This window comes from Sus scrofa, chromosome 5 (assembly GCF_054392235.1).
Source record: "Sus scrofa isolate SSC_HxYL_T2T_F1_AM1 chromosome 5, Sscrofa_HxYL_maternal_Yorkshire_Landrace_v2.0, whole genome shotgun sequence".
Taxonomy (NCBI): domain Eukaryota; kingdom Metazoa; phylum Chordata; class Mammalia; order Artiodactyla; family Suidae; genus Sus; species Sus scrofa.
Window position 1 is genome coordinate 2575386 of NC_139387.1, and position 23727 is coordinate 2599112.

General features: G+C 59.7%; 1 protein-coding gene across 5 annotated transcripts in view; it reads right to left on the minus strand.

Annotated features, from left to right (window-relative positions):
* Nucleotides 1-23727, minus strand: part of TBC1D22A (TBC1 domain family member 22A) — a 319360-nt gene that overhangs the window by 55165 nt on the left and 240468 nt on the right. For 3 of the 5 annotated variants that reach the window (XR_014845565.1, XM_085025351.1, XM_021091361.2), the window contains one exon: nucleotides 5581-7321. The exons of the other annotated variants lie outside the window; for them this stretch is intronic. Coding sequence is in view for 2 of the 3 variants with exons in the window: in XM_021091361.2 (XP_020947020.2) it covers nucleotides 7193-7321 (129 nt within the window). In the remaining variant the exon portion in view is untranslated. Of the gene's footprint in view, nucleotides 1-5580; nucleotides 7322-23727 lie in introns of those variants that run through there. 5 annotated transcript variants of the gene reach the window in all.

The following is a 23727-nucleotide window of genomic DNA, read 5'->3' on the forward strand; positions in this document are numbered from 1 at the left end:
AGGGTCCTGCATATTTTTTCAAGGCTTGATAGCTCATTTATTTTTAGTGCTGAATAATAGACCATTGTCTGGAGGGACCACCATGTATCCGTTCTCCCACCAAAGGACATCTCACTTGTTCCCAAGTTTGGGCAATTACGAAAAGACATTCGTCTGCGGGTTTTCGTGTGAGCCCTCGTATTCAATGCCTTTGGGTAAACACCAAGGAGCAGGACTGCTTCACCGCATGGTAAGAGGACGTGCGGTTTTCTGAGAAATCACGCAATGGTCTTCCCAAGTGATGGCATCATTTTGCATTCCCGCAGCTACGGATGAGGGTTCCTGTGGCTCCACACCCTTGCCAGCATTTGGTGTTGTCAAGTTTTTGGATTTTAGCCATCCCAATAGATACGTGGTTATGTCTCACTGTTTTAGTTTTTATTTTCCCGATGACAGAGGATGTGGAGCATCTTTTCATATGCTTATTTGCCATCTGTATGTCTTCTTTGGTGAAGTGCCTGTTCAGTTCTTTTGCCCATTTTTTAATCAGGTCACTTGCTTTCTTATTGTTAAGTGTTCTTTGTGTGTTTCAGAAAACAGTCCTGTATCAGATTCGCCTTTTGAAAATATTTTCTCCCCGTGGCTTCTCTTCTTATTTTCTGATGCTTGTGATATTTAAAGTCTCTTCAGCATCTGTAGTTTGCCTCCTTTTTTTTTCTTAATGTGGTTAAATTTTATCCCTTAGAAAAATAAATGTTTGTTGAGTGAAAACCAGACACCTTTTTTTTGTTTTTCACTCAACAAACATTTATTCAAGTCCTATTATGTACACATGCTGTTTCTAATGCTGAAGATATACCATCTGCAAACAAAGATCCCTGCTTACATTATTAGTCTATTCTAAAAATTAACTTGGGTTTTATCAGTCATTTCCAATACTCATGTTTCTTTTTCTAGTCTAATAACTTCTGCTTCTATATTTTAATCCTTATGGATTTTTTTTTTGCATTTTTGCTCTCATTTTTCCAGCTTAAGTTGAATGTTGCGGTGGATTCTTTTAAATATTTGTTTTCCAATAATATATTTAAGGCTATAAAGTCTCCTCTGATTTCTGCTTTAGCAGCACCCCGTAAGTTTTTTTTTTTTTTTTTTTTTTGTCTTTTGTCTTTTTGTTGTTGTTGTTGTTGTTGCTATTTCTTGGGCCGCTCCCGCGGCATGTGGAGGTTCCCAGGCTAGGGGTTGAATCGGAGCTGTAGCTGCCGGCCTACGCCAGAGCCACAGCAACGCGGGATCCGAGCCGCGTCTGCAGCCTACACCACAGCTCACGGCAACGCCGGATCGTTAACCCACTGAGCAAGGGCAGGGACCGAACCCGCAACCTCATGGTTCCTAGTCGGATTCGTTAACCACTGCACCACGACGGGAACTCCCACCCCGTAAGTTTTGATATTTCAGTCTTTCACTCTCCTTTTGTAACTTTCAGTGTGACTCCAGTTTTACTTTAGTGGATCATTTCTATGTATACGGGGGTGTTGGGGGCTTTGGCGTTTAAATGTTCTCTTTGGTTTTCATTTCTAGTATCGTTGCATTGTGGCCAGAACGCATGGGTCTCTATACTGCCGAGGCTTTAGGTTTAATGAAATTTGCCTTATAACAGACCAAATATTTGCAAATGTTTTTCATAGGCCGGAAACAAATGTGTGATCTCTTGGTGGAGAGCAAAATTCTTTCTGCTATATCAAACCATTATTTTTATTCCGATCTCTCTTTTTAAACCTTTTTCTTCCTTTGGCCACATTTTCATAAGAGAAGTGTTAACATGGCCAGTTCTTCTGTGGAAAGATTGTTTTCTTTTTCTTTTTTCTTTTGCTGTTTACGGTCATACCTGCAGCATATGGAGATTCCCAGGCTAGGGGTTGAATCAGAGCTACAGCTGCCAGCCTACACCACAGCCACAGCAACACCAGATCCAAGCCGCGTGTGTGAGCTGCACCACAGCTCCGGCAACGCCGGATCCTTAACCCACTGAGCGGGGCCTGGGATGGAACCCACATCTTCACGGATACTGGTCAGATCCGTAACCCGCGGCACCACGACCGGAACTCCCAACCACTCTCTGCTTTCTGCTGGGGCCAAGTTGCCCTCGCTTTACACAGGCCCATGCCTGCCTGAGGCCTTCCCTTCATCACGGGACAGGCCCCTGGGTCCTTTTAGAGGCTCTTCAAAAGTCTTGTGGAAGAATACAGATGTTCTCGGCCAAAAGACTTCTTTTGGTTAGTAACTCCCTCACATTTATCTTCTTATCCTCCAATTTCAAACCTTGGGCCATTTTGTTCTAGGTGTATTTCACGTAAATAGTACATTGTTGGGTTTTATGATGGTTTTTTAAAAGCATAATGTGAGTATCTTCGAATAGGTGAGTTTAAGTAATTTATTTGTGGTGATCACGTGCCTATCGCAACTTCCCTGGACCAGGGTAGTATTTCCTATTCGCCCCATTTTTTCTAGGCATCTCCCATCTCCTTCACTTTCTTCTCTTGATGTGAGCAGTTTTGTTCATTAGCGTCCTTCTTCCTCTCCTGGAAGGTATACTCTCCATTTCCCTACTTTCAAAAGTTAGCTCTAACTTCTAAAATAATTTCTCAAACTTGTGTTTTCTCAGCTGTTCTCAAGGAGAGCAGGTGAGCGGGTCTGCAGCCACTCAGTGCCACCGCCAAGGACCGGAGGGCAGTGGTCACCGAGCCAAGCTGCCCGCTGGGCAATGATGACTGAAAACCCCCACCACGAGAAACCTCTAATGGAAAAGGGTGCAAAATGCAGACGCTGATCACAGCATCATCTGCAGTAGGAAAAAAAAGAAGAAGCAACTTGATGTACCGCCAAGGGAATAAACAAATTGTGTTAATTCATGCAACAGAATATTATGCAGTCATTAAAATCATGTTTTTGAAGAATTTTAATGACATGAGAAAATGGTTGTATTAGCCTAACAAGGGGAGCTGGGAGAGAGGCCCCGTGAACTTTCTGAGCAGGGGTGGGACGAGGCTGACGGAGACAAGTGGAGCCCCCGCCCCCGATAACAGCCAAGGCTGACACACGGGGAGCTGGCAGTGAGGACGTGAGGAACGAGGCCCCTCGAAGGCCACCGGCGGAAATGTAGATTGGAAACCACTTTGGGAAATAGCGGGTCATCCTCAGTTCAAGTGGGAGATACGCACGCCACTCGGCGCTGTCCTCTCACTTCTGAATGAACACCCAGCAGAGCCCAGCGAGGGTCCCCAGGGGGAGCGCGCACACGTTCAGAGCCACCAAATGCGGCCTTTACAACAGCCCCGCCACGGAAGCCACCCACGTGTCTGCCCACAGCGGACAGACAGCCTGGGGCCCAGCCCAGAAGGGACACGACGGCAACAGAAAAAGCCAAACCCCAGCCACCCGCCCACGCAGAGAGCCTCCCAAACTGAAGAGTCGTGTGCGAAAGACGATTCGGAACAGGCAAAACCGCGCCGTGGTGTCCCAAGTCAGGGCGGCGTCCTGCTTGGGACAGGGGGACGGGGAGACGGCAGGCGTGGGCCATGGGCGCGCGGCAGAGGCGGTGGCACCGGGGGTTGGCATCACTGCGCGGTCTGCGCTGTGCGGGCTGCTGTTGGTGTCACACGTCACAGTGTTAAGGTAGAAACAGCAAAAATCACTGCCAAATCTTCGGGGGAAAAATACAAAGAGTGAAAGAGTGCGTTGCTTTTTCTGCTGCTGACAAATCACCACCAGCCTAGTGGGGGTCACTCAGCTGCACGGACGTTTGCGACTCTTTCGCTTTAACGGCGTCCGATTCTTGCGCTGGACCGTTTTTATTCCCAGGGTTCCTTTCATGAACTCTGCTCTGCTGGTCACTGCGGTGTGTTTTCGAAGAGTGTGCTACAGGCGTTAGCATCAGGCCTTTGCTTTATTGCTTTGGCCACTGGCACGAAGTTCAGACAGCCTGTCACCACTCCCAGTTATCAAAATATCCGTCCATTAACTATACTCCAAAAAAATGTTTAAAATACATCAAAACTTATGTCATTCAAAAAAAAAAATCCATCTGAGTATTTGGCTTTTTAAAAAGCCAGTGGCTCAGTGGGTAACGAACCACCTAGGAACCATGAGGTTACAGGTTCCATCTCTGGCCTCGCTCAGTGGGTTAAGGATCCAGCATTGCTGTGAGCTGTGATGTAGGTCGCAGACATGGCTTGGATCCCGTGTTGCTGTGGCTCTGGTGTAGGAAGGCAGCTGCAGCTCCGATTCGACGCCTGGCCTGGGAATCTCCATATGCTGCACGTGTGGCCCTAAAAAGACAAAAAAACAAAGACTGTGGTACAGTGGGATCAGTGGCATCTCTGCAGCACTAGGATGCAGGTTTGATCCCCAGCCTGGTACAGTGGGTCAAGGATCCCGCCTTGCCACAGCTGTGGCGTAAGTCACAACTATGGCTCAGATCTGATGGATCCCTGGCCCAGGAACTCCATATGCCATGGGGTAACCAAAAAAAGAGAAAAAAATTTAAATGCATTCATCCAAAATTTACTTGAGTATATAGTTTGTTTTGTTTACCAAATGAATAATTGGCCTTAGTTTGTCTGTGCAAAGGCTCAGGGCTTAAATGCTTCGCTCATGGTCTCATGGTCACAGAGTGGCTGCAAGCACTCCCTTGGCTGTCCTTGTTGAGATCACCTCTGTGGCAGGGACTGAGCTGAGGTGAGGCCACCGGACAAGGGAGACAAGGCCTTGCAGCTGAGGGAGGCAGACCCTGCGGGGCTAGTGTGGCACCAGGAAGGGGACGGGGGGGTGGCAAATGGCCGATGTCCCCAGCTGCTGAGCTGTTGCCTCCTGACCGAGGAGGAGAGAGCAGGTCCCCATCCTGCAATCCTGAGCTGCCCAGGGGTCTGCAAGGGTCAGCCCTGCTCAGCGCAGCCTCAGCGGGAAGGAGCGGTGAAGAGGCCCCGGGGTCCCCAGCCCGCCTGTGGGGATGCAACTCCACCCCAGACGGCAGAGAGCAAAGTGCTGCCAAGGGGTCCCCAGCCAGGGGGGACGTGCAGTCGGGGTGCCCTGAGAACGGGGCACCAGGAAGGCGGCCCTGAGAACCTGGGGCTCATGTTTCAGGGACGTGGGAGGACGGGGGTGGCAGAGGCGGGAGGAGGACTGGGTCCTAGGAGCGGGGAGGGGAGGGCCCCAGACGCCCAGGGAGGGGAGGTGCTGGACAGTCTGTGGCCACACGGGGAGACCCCTTCTGTCCCAGGCCTGGCAGAGGATCAGCCAAGGGCCGACCTGGATCCGGCCCCCCTGACTGGTGAGGTCTGGCTTTGGGATTCAGTCCGGGTCTGTGTCCTGCCCGGCCTGCACCTTCAGCTCCCGGTGCGATCCTGGGGGGCTTCAGCAAGACTGTGGGCGCTGCACCCCATGCCAGGCCTGGCAGAGGGGCTGCATGGAGAGGCCCACAACCCGGGCCGTCCAGCGGCTGCTGCAGGACCGGGCTGGGGCCCTGGCTGTGGTTCCCGCCTGGCCTCAGACCAGACGGCCGGGCACCCGGCCCTTCAGGAGATGCTGGAATCAAGGGTCGAGCCAGGGGTTTCACCGCAGCTTTATTCCATGTTTTAGTGCATCGTATTCCAGACAGAAGAGCTTTAATCGCTGCAGAGAGAGCGGCTCAGACGCCCAGGACCTGGCAACACCTCCGGATTGTTCCAGGTTTACACACACACGCAGCTCAGAGCCTCACTGCACCCCGTGGTGCCTTCCTGTCTGACAAGTAACCGGCCTCCAGCGGTACAGCCTTTGTGTCCCCAACCCCGCAGCCGTGTAGACGACCTGAGCTACGGCGGGCAGCACCCGGGGGCCAAGCAGGACAGCCCTCTTCCCGGCGGGAGAGCAGCTGTGGGCTGGGGGCCCAGGGGTGCTGGTGGGGGCGGAACCCTGATCCCGGCCGGGGAGAGGGGTGCTCCCATCTCATCTAAGGCAAGCAGGTCCCTCTGCTGATCTGGGGGTTTCTGACACCTGCACAATATTTTGTGCTGATTTCCAGGCACATGTAAGCACCCAAGAACCCTTTTAATAAAAAAGGACCACATGCCCAGCGCACACGTGTCTCTGGGTTCCTAGCCTCGGCTTTGCAGCATCCAGGCAGGATCCTGGCACCTGAGCTGAGCAAAGACAGGGCGGGGGCCTGGATGCTGCGGGCGGGCTGGCACGTGGCAGGAAGAGACGCCTGCAAGCAGGTGAGCGGCTGAGGGCGGAGGTGGCCGTTGAGGTCGGGAGCCTGACCTGGGCTCGGGGGTCCAAGGCTGTGGCTGTGGCCCAGAGCCCCACGGGGGTGTCCAGGCCACTGGTGGCCACGCTCCTGTGACAGCAGAATCCCGGGCAGGCCAGGCTGGGCCCTTTGGCACCTGGGCTCACTGCCCCAGGGACCAACACCCCCGAGGTGCAGCAGGAGGAGGAGCCTGGGCCACCCGAGTGGGTGCGGGCGTGGGTGCAGGCCGAGCAGAACCGGCCACGGCTCCGATGATGAGCAGGAGCGGCTGGCCTCACCTGTCCAGGTGGCCCCGCTGAGCCAGATGCGCCACCTCCTGGCAGGATGGTCCAGCCGCGCGCGGGCTCCACGGTTCTCTCATCAGAGGTTGCGGATAGAAAGTAAGGCGATTTCCAGAGCCCTCGCTCTGCTCCCGGCCTGCTGCAGCCAGAGCCCCTCCCGCAGGCTCTCAGCTTCTGCTCTCCTGCCAAGTTTGAGCCGAGAAAGCAAGTACACGGGGACACAAAGTGTCAGGCACAGAAACACAGCCAACTGCAGAGGCCTGGAGAGCACAGGGCTTCAGGGTTAGTGCAACGCTTCGCTTAGGACTTGGTCTGTATTTTATTCTCTTTCACTCAACAGAATAGAATTTCAAAATTTCCAAGTAGGTACGGGACGGCTGCCCCCTCCCTGTGCCCGGGCACCGGGACAGCAGGCCTCCCCAAGGGCGTTTGGCAAAGATGCTCCAGGGTCAGAGGAGGGGACGCCTGAACTCCCCGGCCTCACACGGCCGGGACCCTGTCCTGGCTCTCTTTGGTATCTCAGAAAATAGAGGCTGCCCGGCCCTCGCCAGGCCCTGGGCCACGCCTGGCGCCCCGTCCTGGTGAGCTGCTCCAGCAAGGCCTCTCCTCGGCCACAGGCCTACAGCCAGCCGGTGCGTAGGGGCCGGGCTCATTTCTTATAGTGATTGGGGGCGTCCGCGAAGGCAAACTTGAGGCGGTAGGCCTCGGCCAGCAGCAGGCTGATGTCCTCGTCGCCCCAGTGGGCTGTGGGCAGGTTCTGGAGGAAGAGCAGCAGCTCCTGGGGAGAGAGACAGCCCGGGTCAGAGCAGGCACCGGCGTGGGGCAGGGGGTTGTCCCCGCAGCTGGAGCCCTGAGAAAATCACCGGCCGCAGTGGGTGAGCCAGAGGGGGCCTTGCAGTTGCCCGGCCCCCATGAACCGTGCTCCCCCAACCCCCTACTCGACCCCGCCAGGCCCCAAGCCCTGCAGCCAGAAGGAAGCGCCCGCACGGCTCCCAGAGCTGCTGGGATACGGAGGGGCCGCCGCCCAGCACGTCACAGCTGCAGCCTTGCCAACCGGCCTCCCCAGCCCTCCCGGGCCCGGGTGCCGTCCGGATGGGGACAGCTAAGCTGTGGGCACTCAGGGCACCCACCCAGAAGCCAGGCTCGGGCTCAGACCCTGGCTGGGGGGCCGGGCTGGCTGCCGCCCACCTGGGTCCTCAGGCTCCTTGTTGAGAAAGGGGGTCCCAGCTTCCGCCTGGGGCATCAGGGCTGGCACTCGGCGAGGCAGGGGCCCTGTGCCAGGCCTGCTGTCCTCATGCCCCGCCCCTCAGGTCACAGGGTCCTGTCCCCACTCCCAAAGCACGAGCCCCGCACCAGGACTCTCCGCTAACGTGGCTTCGCCGTGGCTGCGTCTCCTTCCTTGGTCCCACTTCCTTCCGCGTCTTGGACACTTTCTGGGGGCCTTTAAATTGAATTCACGGAGCAAATTTCACTGGCAGAAGGTCCCCGCGGACACGTCGACATCAACCTGCTGTCTTTCCCCATTAGATGCAACTTACACGGATGCCAATCCAATCCTGAGCAGGTCGTAAATAAATACCTTTGGTTTTATTTTTAATCCACTTCGCTTCATATTATCATGACCCCGCTACTTGCAAGGTGAGAGCAATACGCTCGCATGGCGGGCGCTCGCCGACTCCACGGCACACTCAATTTCGAATCTAATTTCGTCCCGCAGGCCCACTGGATGGAGGGGAATAGAAATGCCCAGTGCCTCAGCCTCGGTGCTAACGGAGGGAAAATCTATGCGGTGGCCTTTGCACGAGGCAGGAGCACAGCCAAACGCGCCCTTAAACGCTGACTGCTGTTTTAAAGAGGCCTGTCTCGCCCACGCGCTGGGCACAGATCTCTGATCTGGGAGCCACGGTGCATCCCCGGCCGCGAGCTCCGCTGCAATTTCCACGTCATTTGGGTCAAGGGCCATCGGTCACCGTCGGTCACCTCGCAGTCACAGGGTCGCATGGTGGGAGGGAGGGCCGGGTCCAGCAGACCGTGAGGGCAGTTCAGTTTCTAATCTCGACTTCTCCATAAACAGTGCCGTGACCACGTTAGCAGATAAAACGGTTAACGCGAGGCTTGCTGGCGACATTGTTAGGAACCAAAGACGAGTCAGGGTCCCGTGGTTCTTTGCCTCCTGTGTCCACGGGACGCCACCGCAGCAACAAAGCCACAGCGACGGTGCCCCCCGCCGCCCGCAGTCAGCCTGTGTCCTGCGCGTTCCTCCACGCGGGCACAGGCAGTCTGCGGTGGTCCGCGAGGGACCGTCACACAGCCCGGAGGCCCGCAGTTCCCACTCCTGACCAGCATCACTGTCCCCGGGAGTCTCAGCATCCCCCCCAGGGCAGCGGCCCTGCCTCTGACTGTCCCGCTTCTCCGTGTGATGAGCGGTGTGACTGTCCCATCACCAGCACGTGCACTGTAGCTAGCTGTCCTTTACCAGGCGGTCCCCTGCGGAGGTCCTGCCGGGGCCGCCCCAGCCAGGGGGCTCATCGCGGGGCAGAGGCCAGGGCAGAGCCCCTGGGTGGGGGGGGGCAGAGCGAGGGGTGGCAGCCGGAGCGGGGACATTCCCGTGCTCACTACCGTAAACAGGGGCAGGGCCGGCTTCCGCCTCCGGTGGGTTCCAGGGGCTGAGCTGTCCAACATCATGGGGCAAAAAATGTCCCCGGCTCCGGGGATCTCTCGCCAAGAGGGTTTCATTTTTCCGGCAAGGCGATTACATTGCTCTCTGCTGGGTACGGTGACCCCTCCCGGCTGCCTTCCCAGGACGGACGAAACGGTGACACGCTGGTGTCCAGGGCAGTGGGCAGGGTCCCCTCTCAGGGCCCTGGTTTTCCGTCTGGTTGGCCCCTGGCAGAGGCTCTCGAGGTGTGGGCAGCAAGGCCACAGCCGGACGTGGAGGCTCTGAGTCCAAGGCCCTCCCCCATCATGGCCCCACAGAACTCTGCAGGGACACGTCACAGAGTGACCTGTCTCCTCTGGGACATCAACAGGCCCATGTGTCCCTGCGTCCCCAACATGAAGCACCCGGCACGAGGTGCCAACCAGGCAGCAGCGGCAGCTGAGAGTCCGCACACTTTTAAAGGGGGCTGCACTGTAGATGCCAGCCCTGCGCTCACGTCACGGCTCAGGGGCCCTGGGCCAGTCCCATGGCTCCACACCTCGGTTTGCTCATCCGTAAATGGGGACACTAAGGCCCTCCCTCCCGGGGTTTTCAGTTTATGCAGCGTGCCCTGACAGGTGAGAGTCACCTGCTGCCACTCTTGCTCAGGGACGGTCGGCGGCGCTGGTAATGACCACGGCAGCACCAGAACATTTGCTGCTGAACAGACGACGAGGGGGGGAAACGCCAGATCGTCTGGCAAACAAGCCCACGAGGAAATGCACTTCTGAGTGGACAGCCCGCTCGAGGAGGCAGCGCCTACCCTGAAGAAAGACACGCAGCATGTGTGAGGCCCCGCGGGCTGCAGATAAGACCCTGACCACAGAGCTGCGTGACCGAGCTATGTGGGGGTGTGCGAGGACACTGCTTTTCAGCATCTTAGAGCTCAATTGTCAGATTCTGAGGTCGGATCCAGAGGCGCAGTCTGTAACTTAGTACCCAGACAGAAGTGGTCAAGCGAGAGCTGCTCTGTGCACAGAGCAGAAGGACCCTCACCTGTCCGCCCCTGTGCAGGACCTGGGCCATCACACAGCCGGGTCTGGACCGCACCTGACCGTCCCAAGCTCACGACAGCCAGCAGGACCCGCCAGGCTGCCTGGAAGAGGCTCCTTCCCTGGTACCCGGGGCTCTGAGCTCCAGGCTCTAAGAACTCTTCCTGGTGGACACGAATGCCCTGCCCTGTGCAACGGGAGCAAGTGTGTCTGCGGAGAAGGGACGTGCCCGCACCCTGACCTGGTGCAGGTTCAGGTTCCCCTGCTGGAAGGGGGCGGCGGGACTGTCACGGCAAAACGACAGAGGGGCCAGCGCCGTCTCCCGTCTGCTCCTCTGCTCATTCATCTGTGACAACAGACGCAGGGTGGCCTGAGTGTCCGGCGTGGCTGCTCACTCTGGGCACCACGTGGCGGAACCCGACCCAGGTGGCCCTGCCCTCGGGGGCATGCCTGCATGGAGGGGGGCACCAGGCCGCGGAGAAGTGAGCACAACACTGAGGTCCGACAGCTGGCCGTTCTCGCCGTGGCCCCGCTTGCCCACCCGGCGTGGGGTCCCGGGGAGGCTGCGGTCACGCTCCAGGTCGCGGAGTCTGAACAAGCCTGTGAAATGTTCCCCAGCTGTTCCATTGATCACAGGCTGAATTTTAAATGCACAGGATTCAATAAAATACTAACCTTTCCCATTCGGTGGGGCTCCCGGGAGCTCTCCCACGTGGTGGGCGTGACCCAGCGCGGCTCTAACGCACCCAACACGGCCTCCAGCTCCCGGGGAGCGCGGCCGCGACGGCCCTGGCCAGGCCATCCCCGCAGGACCCGTGGACAGAGGACCACCCGACGCTCCCCGTCATCACGGCCCCCCCGCCGCACACGGGGCAGAGCAGATGCAGGCGCGTACACACGGGCACCGCGCAGGGCTGAGGAAATTCATGGTGACGGGCTCGGGCCCACTCGTCGACTCTTCTCTTCCTCTCCGCTTAACTGAGAAGAAGCAGCAGCCCCTGCGCGACACAGCTAACAGGCCTAATTGGTATAATTCACTTTTCCCCTGAAGTCCGACGGTCAATTTGTGCAGCTTGGCCAGCGAACCTGCCACCGGGGAGCCCTGACCGTTTGCAGAAGGACAGCCCTGCACCTGGGGAGGCCGTGGGGACACCCAGGCTCGGGGAGCAGGGCTGGGCTCCTGGAGGACAGGCCTCGGGCATGGCTCTGGAACGGCTGGGACCAAGCAGGAGAGGCTGGAAGCCCAGCCTAGGGCCTGGGTGGCTCGGCACCCACATGGCACACAAGCCTGGCCCCGCCAAGCAGAGGTGGCCAGGAGCCCTGGAAACCAAGGCAGGGACAGTGACAGGAGTGACCTCCAGGCGGGGTCGGGGGTGGGGGGTGGTCAGAGGGTCGGTAACTCAGAGCCGACCTTGGTGCAGAGAAAGCGCCACAAGAGTGGCCCCCAGTCTACCGTCACCCATGTCACTGTGTCCCACGGAACCCAGGGGCCCTGAGTGCGTTAGCGCCCCAGGGCTGTGCTGAGGACCAGAGGGGTGGCGCACGGGCTGAGCACGACGCCCGGCACGCGGGAGCGGCCCCTGCCGCCACTCCTGGCTCTCAGGCAACGGGAGCAGGGGTCACACGAGGCCGAGGCTGGGCTCTGCAGAGCACCTGCGCCAGGCCCGCCCTCTGGGCAGGACATGCCCGTCTGGGCCCCCCAAGCCAGTCTCCAGGGACCATGCATGCCGAAGGTCAAGGTCACAGTCCTGGCCCGACAGCTGCTGCGGCCATGGGTCATCTGGACTCCCGCCTGTGTGGGGTCTGCTGGGGTGTGGATCTGCATTCAGCATAAAATACCTGCTCGGGTAGGTAAAGCGTAAAAGGGAAGAGAATGGGGCTGAGACTGGATTACACCACAGCGGGGCTGTGCCTGCGGGCAGCGCTGAGGACTCTGGGGGGCGGGTCTAACAGTTCCGGTGCTCCTCCAAGGCCACCCTGGGAGCCCCAGGAGGCCAAGTGGCAGCTGCAACCCCACCGAGGCTGCCCTCCTGAGCCCTGACCCTGACAGGACCCTGCCTCTTGGACAGGCCACCTGCTCAGAGGGGGCTGCCCCCTCAAGCGTGTCCCCACGCTCCCCCCAGCACTTAGAAGTACGTCTTACTGGGACGCGGCAGCCCTGGACGGGTAGACAGCCCTGACGTGGTCCTGGCTGGGCCCTCCTCCTCCAAGAGACCAGAGGATACCACCAGGGGAAGGTGGCTGGGTGGGCGGACACAGGGCTGTGATGCTTCTGGAGGCGGCAGGGGGCGGGGGGGGGGGTTAAATAACTGAGACCCTGTCCGCGTCCACGCCCAGAGACCCTTGTAGGAAAGGTACCCATGAGAGCTCATCCTTCCGCCTCTTATTTTTAACCATTATCACACTCGACGCCCTTTAGCCGTGGATCCAAGACTCAGAACACAACCCGACGGGCAGCAGACGTGAAGGTGGCCACACAAATGTCAGGCTGCGCCGGCCGCTGCTCCTCCTGGGGGACGGTCTTTGGGGGCCCGCCCCACCACGTCCACTCCTGCGTCCCCCCCAGACTCGGACCTCAGCAGCCAGGAAGAGACTCGCTGCTCTGACGCCCTAACACCTTCTGGGAGGGGCCGGGCACACGGACAGTGCGGTCCTGGTCCCCGCGCGGCGCTGGGCCCCCCGAGGCCGCCTCTCGCCTCCCTCCCTCTCCCGCCCAGACCGTCCCGTGACAGCTGATTCTTTGACAATCCGGTTATTAGTCTGAAAATCTTGTCAAGTTCTGAACCAAACCAGGGCTAAAAATAGAAGGACGGTGACAGCCGGCTGGGATGGACGGCCAGCTGCCAGGCTGGCCAGCTCGTCGGTGACAGTCCTCCAGAAGGCGGGAAATGGAAGGTGACACCGCAACAGAGGGATCTTCTGAGAGGCCTCTGAGGCTCCAGGAGGCGCACTGTCCCTGCAATTAATTCCATGCCTCTTTGCCAAAAAAGGAATTCTAAGGAGAAAACACGGCTGGGTCCTGAAAACACCAGCTTGCCACGAGTGCCCGCTGGAGCCGGCCTCTCCGTTTCATGTCTCTGCGCGTGGCTGGGAGGCGCTGGATCCGCACACAGAGGATGTTTAAAATCCTGGCATGGCGATCAGAGCCAGCTTCACCCTGCAGAGACCCCACCACTCTGTGGGGTGTGGGGCCGGGCGGCTGGGGAGGAGCGGGACCCCGAGAACGCCCCGTGGGGGAGGGCGGCCACTTAGAGGAGGGAGGCCCCAGCCCCACGTGTCTACGGGGCAGCAGGGACGGCTCTCAGCGCGGGCAGCGGGGAGGCGCCGTGGAGACGGCTGCGCGCCTGAGCCTTCGGTCAGCAGCTGTTACGCAGTCCTGGCGCCCGGGCCCTGGCCCCCCAACCCCAGCTCCCCCCCCCAGCCCCCCACCTCACCACGTTCGCCCCCCGCCCACCCAGCCTCCAGTGGATGACCCCACCCAGCCCCCGCCCCCATCTCCCACCCTCCCCCATCCATCACCCACACGCGGCAATGCCTGCTTTGTCTCCAAAAGACAACCATTCCCCACAGTCCTCTGCTCTGGACAAGCCCCCTCACCCCTGGGGCTCGTGCCCGGCCTCGAGCCCTGGCCTGCAGGCTGGGGGTCCCTGCAGGTTGGCCCTGGTCGGCTCCCATCCCACCCAGGCTGCTCCTCTTTCAGAAACAACATTCGGGAGTCCCCGCTGTGGCTCAGAGGTAACAAACTCAACGAGTATCCATGAGGTTGAGGGTTCAATCCCTGGCCTCGCTCAGGGGGTTAAGGATCTGGACCCGGTGTTGCCATGAGCTGTGGTGTAGGTCACAGCCATGGCTCGGATCCCACGTTGCTGTGGCTGAGGTGTAGGCCAGTGGCTATTGCTCCGATTTGACCCCTAGCCTGGGAACCTCCACATGTCACAGGTGCAGCCCTAAAAAGGCCAAAAAAAAAAAGAAAGAAAGAAACAACACTCAGTATCTCCTTCCACTTCGGCCCAGAGGCACTTCCCCGGCTGTCACAAGGCGGCCGGAACAACAAGGCCCGCTCCCCAGAGGAAGACAGGAAGTGAGGTGGTGGCAGGAGCCCCCCAACGCCCAGCTCGGGAAGAACACTGGGGGACGCCCAAGGAGACGGGAAAAGGCCGCCACCATCAGGCGGGCTGCACTGGGGGCGGGACAGGGGACCACGCTGGCCAAGGAAGCTGCGTGCAGGGCTGTCCCGAGCCAGAGCGCCGGCTGGAGGCCGCTCTTCCCCTTCCCAACGGCCGGGCTCCGAGAGGCCACGGGGAAAGGCCACGAGGCTTCGAGCTCTCACAAGCTCGGTCCTCCTCAACCCAGGGGGCCAGGGCCTCCCACGAAGGCCCAGGCACCTCGGTGAACTGTCCCCAGCCCCCGGGGGACCGTGGCGACCCCAGGGTTTCGCCCACCGGGGAGAGGGGCCGCCAGCAGGGCCGAGCTGGAGCCACAGCCCCAGGACAGCCCACGACAATGGGCCACACTTTCAGAGGCTGCATCGGGACCAGAGTGAGGTGGGCCTGCGGCGGAGTCAAGGTCACAGGCCCGCTCGCATGGTGGCCTTGTCCTTGTCACATACGTCATGGGACCGGCTGGACTTCCCCAGCTGTTGGCGTCTGCTCTCACAGTGACCCCTCCGTGGCCCAGGAGTCCGAGGGGAGACGCAGAGCGGCCTCCACACTGGTGTGGCCAGGGCCACACCTCTCACCCTGGGAGCCAGGAGCCCAAAGGAAGGAAACAGGCCCTGCGCAGCCAACCGCGGCTGCTCCCTGGGATGGAAACGGCCCTTGCTCGGGCGCACTTGCAAAGAGCCCCCGCTGCCCGGGATCCGTCTTCTCATTCCCTCGACGGCGTCCTTCGCAGGACGGAAGACTTCACGTTAACGAGTCCAGCTTTACTGTGTTGCTCACGGGTCGTCTTTGGCGGAGGGGCCGCGCCGCGTGCGGGCTCCGTCCACGGCCACCTCCGTCCTCCGTCCACAGCTGTGCAGCTGTGCGTCTCGCATTGGAGTCTGTGCCCCAGGCTGAGGTCATCGAGGGAAGGCGGCAGCGCCGTGTCTGGACTCACCTTCCTGCAGGCGGATGGTGGCCGCTCCGGCACCGCTTGTTCGGAGGCCGTCTCCGCGCTGCTGGGCGGCCTCGGCCCCGTCAGAGCCGCTGGCTCCCATCTCGGGGCCCGGCCCCAGCTCTGGGTTCTGTTCCACGGGGCTGTGTGTCTCCTCTTTGCCAACACACACGGTCGTCGGTGTGATGCCGCAGTGACCTACCCTCCCCTTCTCCGTGTCCATACTGTGTGGGCCCTTCTGGGTCCTTCCGCCCCTTCCTATAAAGCTTTAGAGTGAGTCTGCCCACATCCAAGAGGTCTGCGCAGGTGAACGCCAGCACCTCCCCGACACGTGCGCCCCGACTCCCCGACCGGTCCCGGTGTGAGGCGCCCAGCGGTCACCTGCGGCAGCAGCAGGGGACCACGCCTCACTGGTCCACACAGCCACCCTTCCGGTCAGGGCTCGACCCCTGCGGACGCCCCTCTGGGCAGGGCCTTCCGTGCATGTGCAGGTCTGCGGGGACAAGACAGGGGGGGTGGCTGGGAAGGGACTGGCGCTCCCCCGGGCCCGGCTGTTCCTCACGTCCTGTGCTTCCCACACAGCGGGCAGCGCATGGGCATCACTCCGGGGGAACGTTTCCCACAAGTGGCAGGACAAGCACCCTGACGGGGACACTTACCACGCGAGCTGATTCTTGAAGACCCTTCAAACCCAGTGAACCAGCCCGCGCAGCACGGACACCCCGGCTACGGCTCGGCTCCGTTACGACACTTTCCTCTTGTTTTCAGGAACATCGAAGGGTCGCCAGCAAGGTCTCTGGGCCTGAGATTTATGGACTTTCAGGGGCAAAAGCTTCACTTCACTCTTCATCAATTCAGAGGGGTCGCAAGAGGAGATGCTCCCTGCCTCACCGCCATCTGCTCCAAGGGCCGTGGGGACAGGGTGGACTCTGCCGGGCTCAAGCTGGCCAGCTGGGATGGAGGTGGGGTGCAGAGGTGGCCTCCAGGGCCTGACCCACCAGCACAGCACCCCCTGGGGGACAGAGCCTGGGTTGCCAGAAGAGGGCCTCCCGAAGGCCAGAGCAGAGGCCTGCGTCGTCCCTTTCCAGAGACCCATCCATCGGGGGAGGTGACCTCCATGGGGCAGGCACCCTCGGGGCCTGCGTGTGGTTTTGCTGTATGACTCGCTTCCTCCAGGGCAAAGACTCGGACGGACGAGGCCCAACAGTGCTCGACCGGGAGCAGCAGCCATGTGCCCAAGTACATGTTGAGATGAGGGTGGGTGGATGGAGGGGTGGGAGGATGGTTGATGGATGGATGATGGGTGGATGGGGATGGAGGGGTGGAAGGATGGGTGGATGATGAATGGATGCACGGAAGGATGAGTGGATGGATGGATGATGGATGGATGATGGATGGATGGGGATGGAGGGGTGGAAGGATGGGTGGATGATGAATGGATGCACGGAAGGATGAGTGGATGGATGGGGATGGAGGGGTGGATGGATGGATGGTGATGGAGGGGTGGATGGATGGGCGGATGATGAATGGATGCACGGAAGGATGAGTGGATGGATGGACGATGGATGGATGATGGATGGATGGGTGATGGAAGGATTGGTGGATGGATCAAGGATGGATGGATGGATGGGGATGGAGGGGTGGATGGATGGATGGGCAGATGAATGGATGCACGGAAGGATGAGTGGATGGATGGACGATGGATGAGTGGATGGATGGAAGGATGGATGGATGATGGATGGATGATGGGTGGATGGGGATGGAGGGGTGGAAGGATGGGTGGATGATGAATGGATGCACGGAAGGATGAGTGGATGGATGGGGATGGAGGGGTGGATGGATGGATGGTGATGGAGGGGTGGATGGATGGGCGGATGATGAATGGATGCACGGAAGGATGAGTGGATGGATGGACGATGGATGGATGATGGATGGATGGGTGATGGAAGGATGATGGATGGATGGGGATGGATGGGTGATGGAAGGATGGGTGGATGGATCAAGGATGGATGGGTGGATGGGGATGGAGGGGTGGATGGATGGATGGGCAGATGAATGGACGCACGGAAGGATGAGTGGATGGATGGACGATGGATGGATGGGGATGGATGGGGATGGATGGGTGATGGAAGGATGGGCGGATGATGAATGGATGCACGGAAGGATGAGTGGATGGATGGATGATGGATGGATGATGGATGGATGGGGATGGAGGGGTGATGGAAGGATGGGCGGATGATGAATGGATGCATGGAAGGATGAGTGGATGGATGGGGATGGAGGGGTGGATGGATGGATGGTGATGGAGGGGTGGATGGATGGGCGGATGATGAATGGATGCACGGAAGGATGAGTGGATGGATGGACGATGGATGGATGATGGATGGATGGGTGATGGAAGGATTGGTGGATGGATCAAGGATGGATGGATGGATGGGGATGGAGGGGTGGATGGATGGATGGGCAGATGAATGGATGCACGGAAGGATGAGTGGATGGATGGACGATGGATGAGTGGATGGATGGAAGGATGGATGGATGATGGATGGATGATGGGTGGATGGGGATGGAGGGGTGGAAGGATGGGTGGATGATGAATGGATGCACGGAAGGATGAGTGGATGGATGGGGATGGAGGGGTGGATGGATGGATGGTGATGGAGGGGTGGATGGATGGGCGGATGATGAATGGATGCACGGAAGGATGAGTGGATGGATGGACGATGGATGGATGATGGATGGATGGGTGATGGAAGGATGATGGATGGATGGGGATGGATGGGTGATGGAAGGATGGGTGGATGGATCAAGGATGGATGGGTGGATGGGGATGGAGGGGTGGATGGATGGATGGGCAGATGAATGGACGCACGGAAGGATGAGTGGATGGATGGACGATGGATGGATGGGGATGGATGGGGATGGATGGGTGATGGAAGGATGGGCGGATGATGAATGGATGCACGGAAGGATGAGTGGATGGATGGATGATGGATGGATGATGGATGGATGGGGATGGAGGGGTGATGGAAGGATGGGCGGATGATGAATGGACGCATGGAAGGATGAGTGGATGGATGGACGATGGATGGATGGATGGGGATGGAGGGGTGGGTGGGTGGGTGGATGGATGGATGGAGAGATGGGTGGATGGATATTTGGATGGTGGGTAGGTGGTTTGGGTGACAGATGGAGGGGTGGTATATGGGCAGGTAGGAGGATGGATGGATGAAAAATGAAATATGAAAATAAAGCAACTTCTGGGACAGTCCTGAAAGTAGGCCTGTGGCTCTAACCTCCCCACTGGAGGCCAGCAAGGCCCACGAGCAGACAGCCTTGGCCTGAGCCTGTGGGGCCACAGCTGTGGCAGATTTAGGTACATGCTCCCTTGCCTGGCAGATGGCCTAGCACACAGGAGGCTTATGTTCAATTAGCCCTGTTACCGATCAAACTGATGCATAAAAATGCAAAAACATCCTGTGCCAGGTAACCACTTCACAGAGCGGAAATTTCAGCCACATTCCCCTGTTGCAGGTTGAGGTCTCCTTGGGAACTGGTGGAAGCTGACACACAGAGCTGTGGTCTCTCGGTGAGGACAGTGGCCAAGGCAGCCCTTCCTCTCCTGCCTCCTCCCTCCCGCCCCAGGAAACACCACGCACACACCATCCAACCTTCCAAAGAAACCCCCAATACTAACCTCGACTAACAAAGGAAAACCCACACCTTGAAGCAGGCGTTTGGTAAAACCCTCACGGCAGCCATTTCTTCTCGCAGATTCCTGGCGCCCGCTTCCGAGGGGGTGGCTGGGAGGCTGACTTCCTGAGGCATTTGTCTGGGGCAAGCAGGCTGGCAGCTGGGTGTGGGGTTGGATGGCCTGGGGTCCAGGCGGCTCTGTGGCCACAGGTGGATCAATCTCTGAGCCCCAGGCCTGGGGACAACCCCGCCCTGCGGAAGAGCTATTCCGGGGACTGAAACGTGCCTGTGAAGGGCACAGTGGGCCACAGAAGACCCGCAAACGGTGGGGCAGCTCACAGTGTCACTGGGATCTGGACTCCCGCCTGGGGGCTGGGGTGGTGAGGGCAGGTGACCGGTGAGGCCCTAACCCCGGGTGCGGGGTCTGAGCCCCAGGCCCTCCAACTCAGCACGCGCTCGAGGCTGCCTGCTGGCTGGTGGTCGGGAGAGACACATCTACCGGGTGGGACTGAGTTCTCACGGCACTGACACACCCCTGTGCCACGGGGAACCACGTGCCCAAGGGCCCGCCACCAGCCTGGGCCCGGACCAGCCTCACTGGAGCCTCCAGGACCAGCCCCAGGAACAGGCCACCACTTCCGGCTGCAGGTGCAGGGCAGCTGGGCAGGGGCCCCCCTCCAGGCTGGTCAGCTGCCAGCCCAGGGCAGCTTCCAGGTACACAACCCGCTTCCTGAAACGCACCCACAGGCGACCGGGGAGACCCGGGTGGAGCCCCACTGGCCGCCAGAAAGACGCGACACTTCAGCACACACACGCGGAGCCGGGGCGAGCTGGTTATTTCCACTGATTCCTAAACACACGCGCCTCACTGCCTGCTCAAAATCACGTGCACTGCTGCCCGGGAGGAGGAAGGGCGTCAAGAACCGCCGGGCGTCGTGTGGTGCGTTGTGGCCGCTCCTGGCCCCTGTCTCCCAAGTGACAGAGGTGCCATCCGACAATGATTAAGGGGACATTAATGCGGCAGGGGAGCAGGCAGAACCGCAGACTGGTGTTTAAGGGTGAGATTCTAATCCAGAGTGATCAGGGAACGGGAGCCGTCACGTCGCCTGACGTTGCGACAGGTCCAGGGGCTGGTGTGCGTGTTCCGGCAGGAGTTAAGGTTATGACGACGGGGTCATCTGGAGACACAGACCACGGCACTGAGAGCACGGCCTCCCCCAGTGACACGCGGCTACAAACGTGCACGCGGGCTAAGCCTGCACCAGCATGACCCACAGCGAGACGGGACCCAGCTGGGACGCCCGCCTCCTCCCAAGCGGCCGAGAGCCGGGGAGGAGGTCTGCGGCCAGGGGCTGGCTCATCGCTGAGGCCCCGTCCCACCTGTCCCAGTGGGTCACCCTCCACACAGCCCCTCTCGGAACCCCTGGGAGCACAGTCTCAAAGCTCCCTGCACAGAACAAGAAACAGGGATGCAGGAGCTGGGAGCTTCCCGGGCATCTCGACGCGAGGCAGGTCCCAGGCACGTACCCCAGAAAGGGCGTGTGTGGGGCATGGCCATGCGTGGTCCCCACGGCGGTGCCAGCGGCATCCTCTGAGGTGCCTCCATCAGCAGCTTCTGCCCCAGACACACTGCCCGGCAGGTAGGCGGGGGGCAGCCATTGGGAGCCTGGTCCTGGTACCCAGACGGTTGCGGCAAGAGCCCGGGGTGACCCTGTGCACACTCGGTGAAACAGACGCAGTCAGCTTCCAGCAAAGCTCCGTGTGGGGGTTACGAGGGCCTTGCCAGGCCACAGGCCTCAACTCCAGGCTGGGCCACCAGATGCACTGGCCACAGACTCAGAAACTGGCCACACGTGCGTTCTGGGTTTCTGCCAAACAGGCTGCTGGGCAGCACACAGCTGTCCAATAATGCCACAGAGGCTCCCCAAGGACCTGGACGAGAAAGGGGAGCGCCTGGAGCCTCCCCACAGAGGCACCACCGGCCAAGCAGGGGCCTAGAGCTGCAGACCCTTGGCCTCTCCAGGAAAACACGCCCACGTCACGCCAACTGCAGGTCCCTGCTGTCCACTGCCTGACCCACTGCCCTGCCAGTGGGACCGTGTGTCTGGAACTGGAACCTCAGGGCACACAGCCTGCAGCAGGCCCCTCCCACAGGCTGTAACCCTGGGCACTTCTTCCTCAGGAAGGGGGCCTGGGGGGTGACCCTGAGCTGCTCTACGTCCCGACTCCCTGGCCAGGACAGTGGGTTCACAGGCAGCATCTCCCAGGTTCCCAAGCCTCTGAATTACTGGGGACTAGGAATCCTACTGGGTGACAGTGACACTGGCGACAACACCCGCCTGTGTTCTCCCTGCATCTGCAACAACCCTGGGGGGCCCCCCACCCTAGAGGGAGACACTGAGCCCCAGAGAGGGACGCAACCTGCTCTCCGCCAAGGTTCACCTTGGGCAGGGAGGGTCCCAGCTCCGGGTACAGAGCGTGAGGCTGGAGGCGGAGGCACCCCAGCTCCTGCAGACAGTGCCCAGGAGCGCCTGCCCAGCGGAGGATGGAAGACGGGGCGCAGTGGGGTCCTCGGCCCCCGACAAGGGGCAGCCAGGGGTCTGTGTGCGGCAAGGGGCGAGACGAAGGGCGGGAGGCCAGGGGTCTGCAAAGCCCCTCAGCCCGCCGGCGGGTCCCTCCACCCCGCCAGCCTTGCTGAGAATCAGACACACTAAATAAAAGAAAAGCAAATATTTTTTCTTTGCATGAGAAGTTAAAAGATCGATGTGCTTTATCGCAAAAAACAAACACCCCAAAATTGAATTGAGAAATCCTATCATATTTGCCCTGAAAACCCTCAAATGAATAAGGGTAGCAAGACGGACATTCTGTGCAGATAGAGGGCGTTTAGGATTGAAAGTGGATCTTAAGGCAGATTTCTTCCGGTTCCTTTCATCTTACTTTGCTCAATTAATTAATTAATTTTTTCGTGGCTACGCCCGCGCATATGGAAGTTCCTGGGCCAGGGATCAAATCCAAGCAGCAGTGACGGCAATGCTGGATCCTTTAAGCCGCTGAGCTGGGCCAAGGATCAAACCAGAGCCGCTGCAGTCAGACTCTTAACCACTGCGCCACAGTGGGAACTCCTCATTTTGCTTTATTTTTATGCAGCCTGAGGGCTGAGGACTTGACCAGCCTGGGACCCTGTGGCCAAGTCTGTTAGCTTTGCACTGGACCCTGCCGGGGGTTCCGGGTGGGTGAGCCGGGCCTGTAGGGGGCTGCACTGCAGGGGGCACCACGTGTCCTCTCCTGTCTGGATCCTGCAGCCCCCACCCCAAGGGGCCCAGATGTGCTGGAATGAGCAGCAATTCCCACAGGGACCTGCCCCCCGCCCAGAGTTCCTCTCGGTCTCTCGGTGGGGAGGAGGTGGGTAAGTAGCCACTTGGTCACACGGGGGGTGGTGGCGAGGGGCCCAGCCCAGGACCCCTGAGTCTCCTGAGCACCGCAGCAGGGGCTGCAGGTAGTCGGCGTCCAAACCCTGGGGTCCCCTGGCTTCCCTGAGCCTCATCTTCAGCCTGGACATGGGGCCTGAGAGCCACAAAGCCTCCGGCCTCTTCCACCGCCCACCCCGCTCTGCCAACTCCCCCAGGGCGGCCCAGAAGCCCCTGGACAGGTTCCCCCGGCCAGTCTCTTGAGCCAGACTGGCCCCATCAGAGTGGTGTTGGCACGTGGTGGCACCTGCTCAGCGGCCACGCCCCTGTGTATCCCCCACCCCTGGTACAGAGCCCTGGAGGCCGTGGGTGCTCGATGGTCACGTGGAAACTGGGAACGTGGGTCAATGAGCAGAGAGGGGCCGGGACAGAGGACGGGACCCCATGAGGGTTCTCTCCACACAGGCCCAGGAGCTGCCGTGAGTCCTGCTCCCGCCTGCCCGGCAGGAGGGCCTGGCATCCGCTCGCCCGGCTGCCTTTCCCGTTCCTTTTCTTTCCCACCCCAGGCTCACGTGAAGCATCTCAGGCCCTTGGGCCTCAGCAGCCCGTGTGTATGTGGCCCTATCAGCGTCGACTCCGTCCCTCTGCCCACGAGCAGGAAGCCCTGCAAGGAGCGCAGCCCCTCGGTGGCCCCAAAGGCGGAGGGCGGCAACCTGCCAGCACAGAGCCACCCACACCGGCCAAACGCGCTCTGCCGGCGACACCCCTCGGGCCCCGCAAAATTCTATTTCCACGTGAGGTGCGTTCGGGTGTCCCCGAGAGGCTGCAAAACGGAGCGCGTGGCAGCTGAGAGGGTGCTGCAGGGCGACGACGCTGTAATAAGGCCCAAGATGTAAAGACGCCTCTTCGGGACGGAGCCGATGAGGTCTCCACGTTGATGTGCCTTAGACACCAAACACCACTGACCGGATCATAAGGCCTCCAACTAACGGCTTGAATGGCGGCGTAACTTCCTTGAGGGCAAGTCTAACTCACCGCAGCAACGAGCAGGAAGGGCCACAGACCCGCCGCTCTCAGCCGCCTCCACTTCACCGGCAGGAGTTCGTGTCGTGGCTCAGTGGTAACGAACCTGAATGGTATCCATGATGACACGGGTTCGATCCCTGGCCTCGCTCAGGGGGTTAAGGATCCAGCGTTGCTGTGGCTGAGGCGAAGGTCGGCAGCTACAGCTCTGATTAGACCCCTAGCCTGGGAACCTCCATGTGCCGCGGGTGCGGCCCTAAAAAAGCAAAAATAA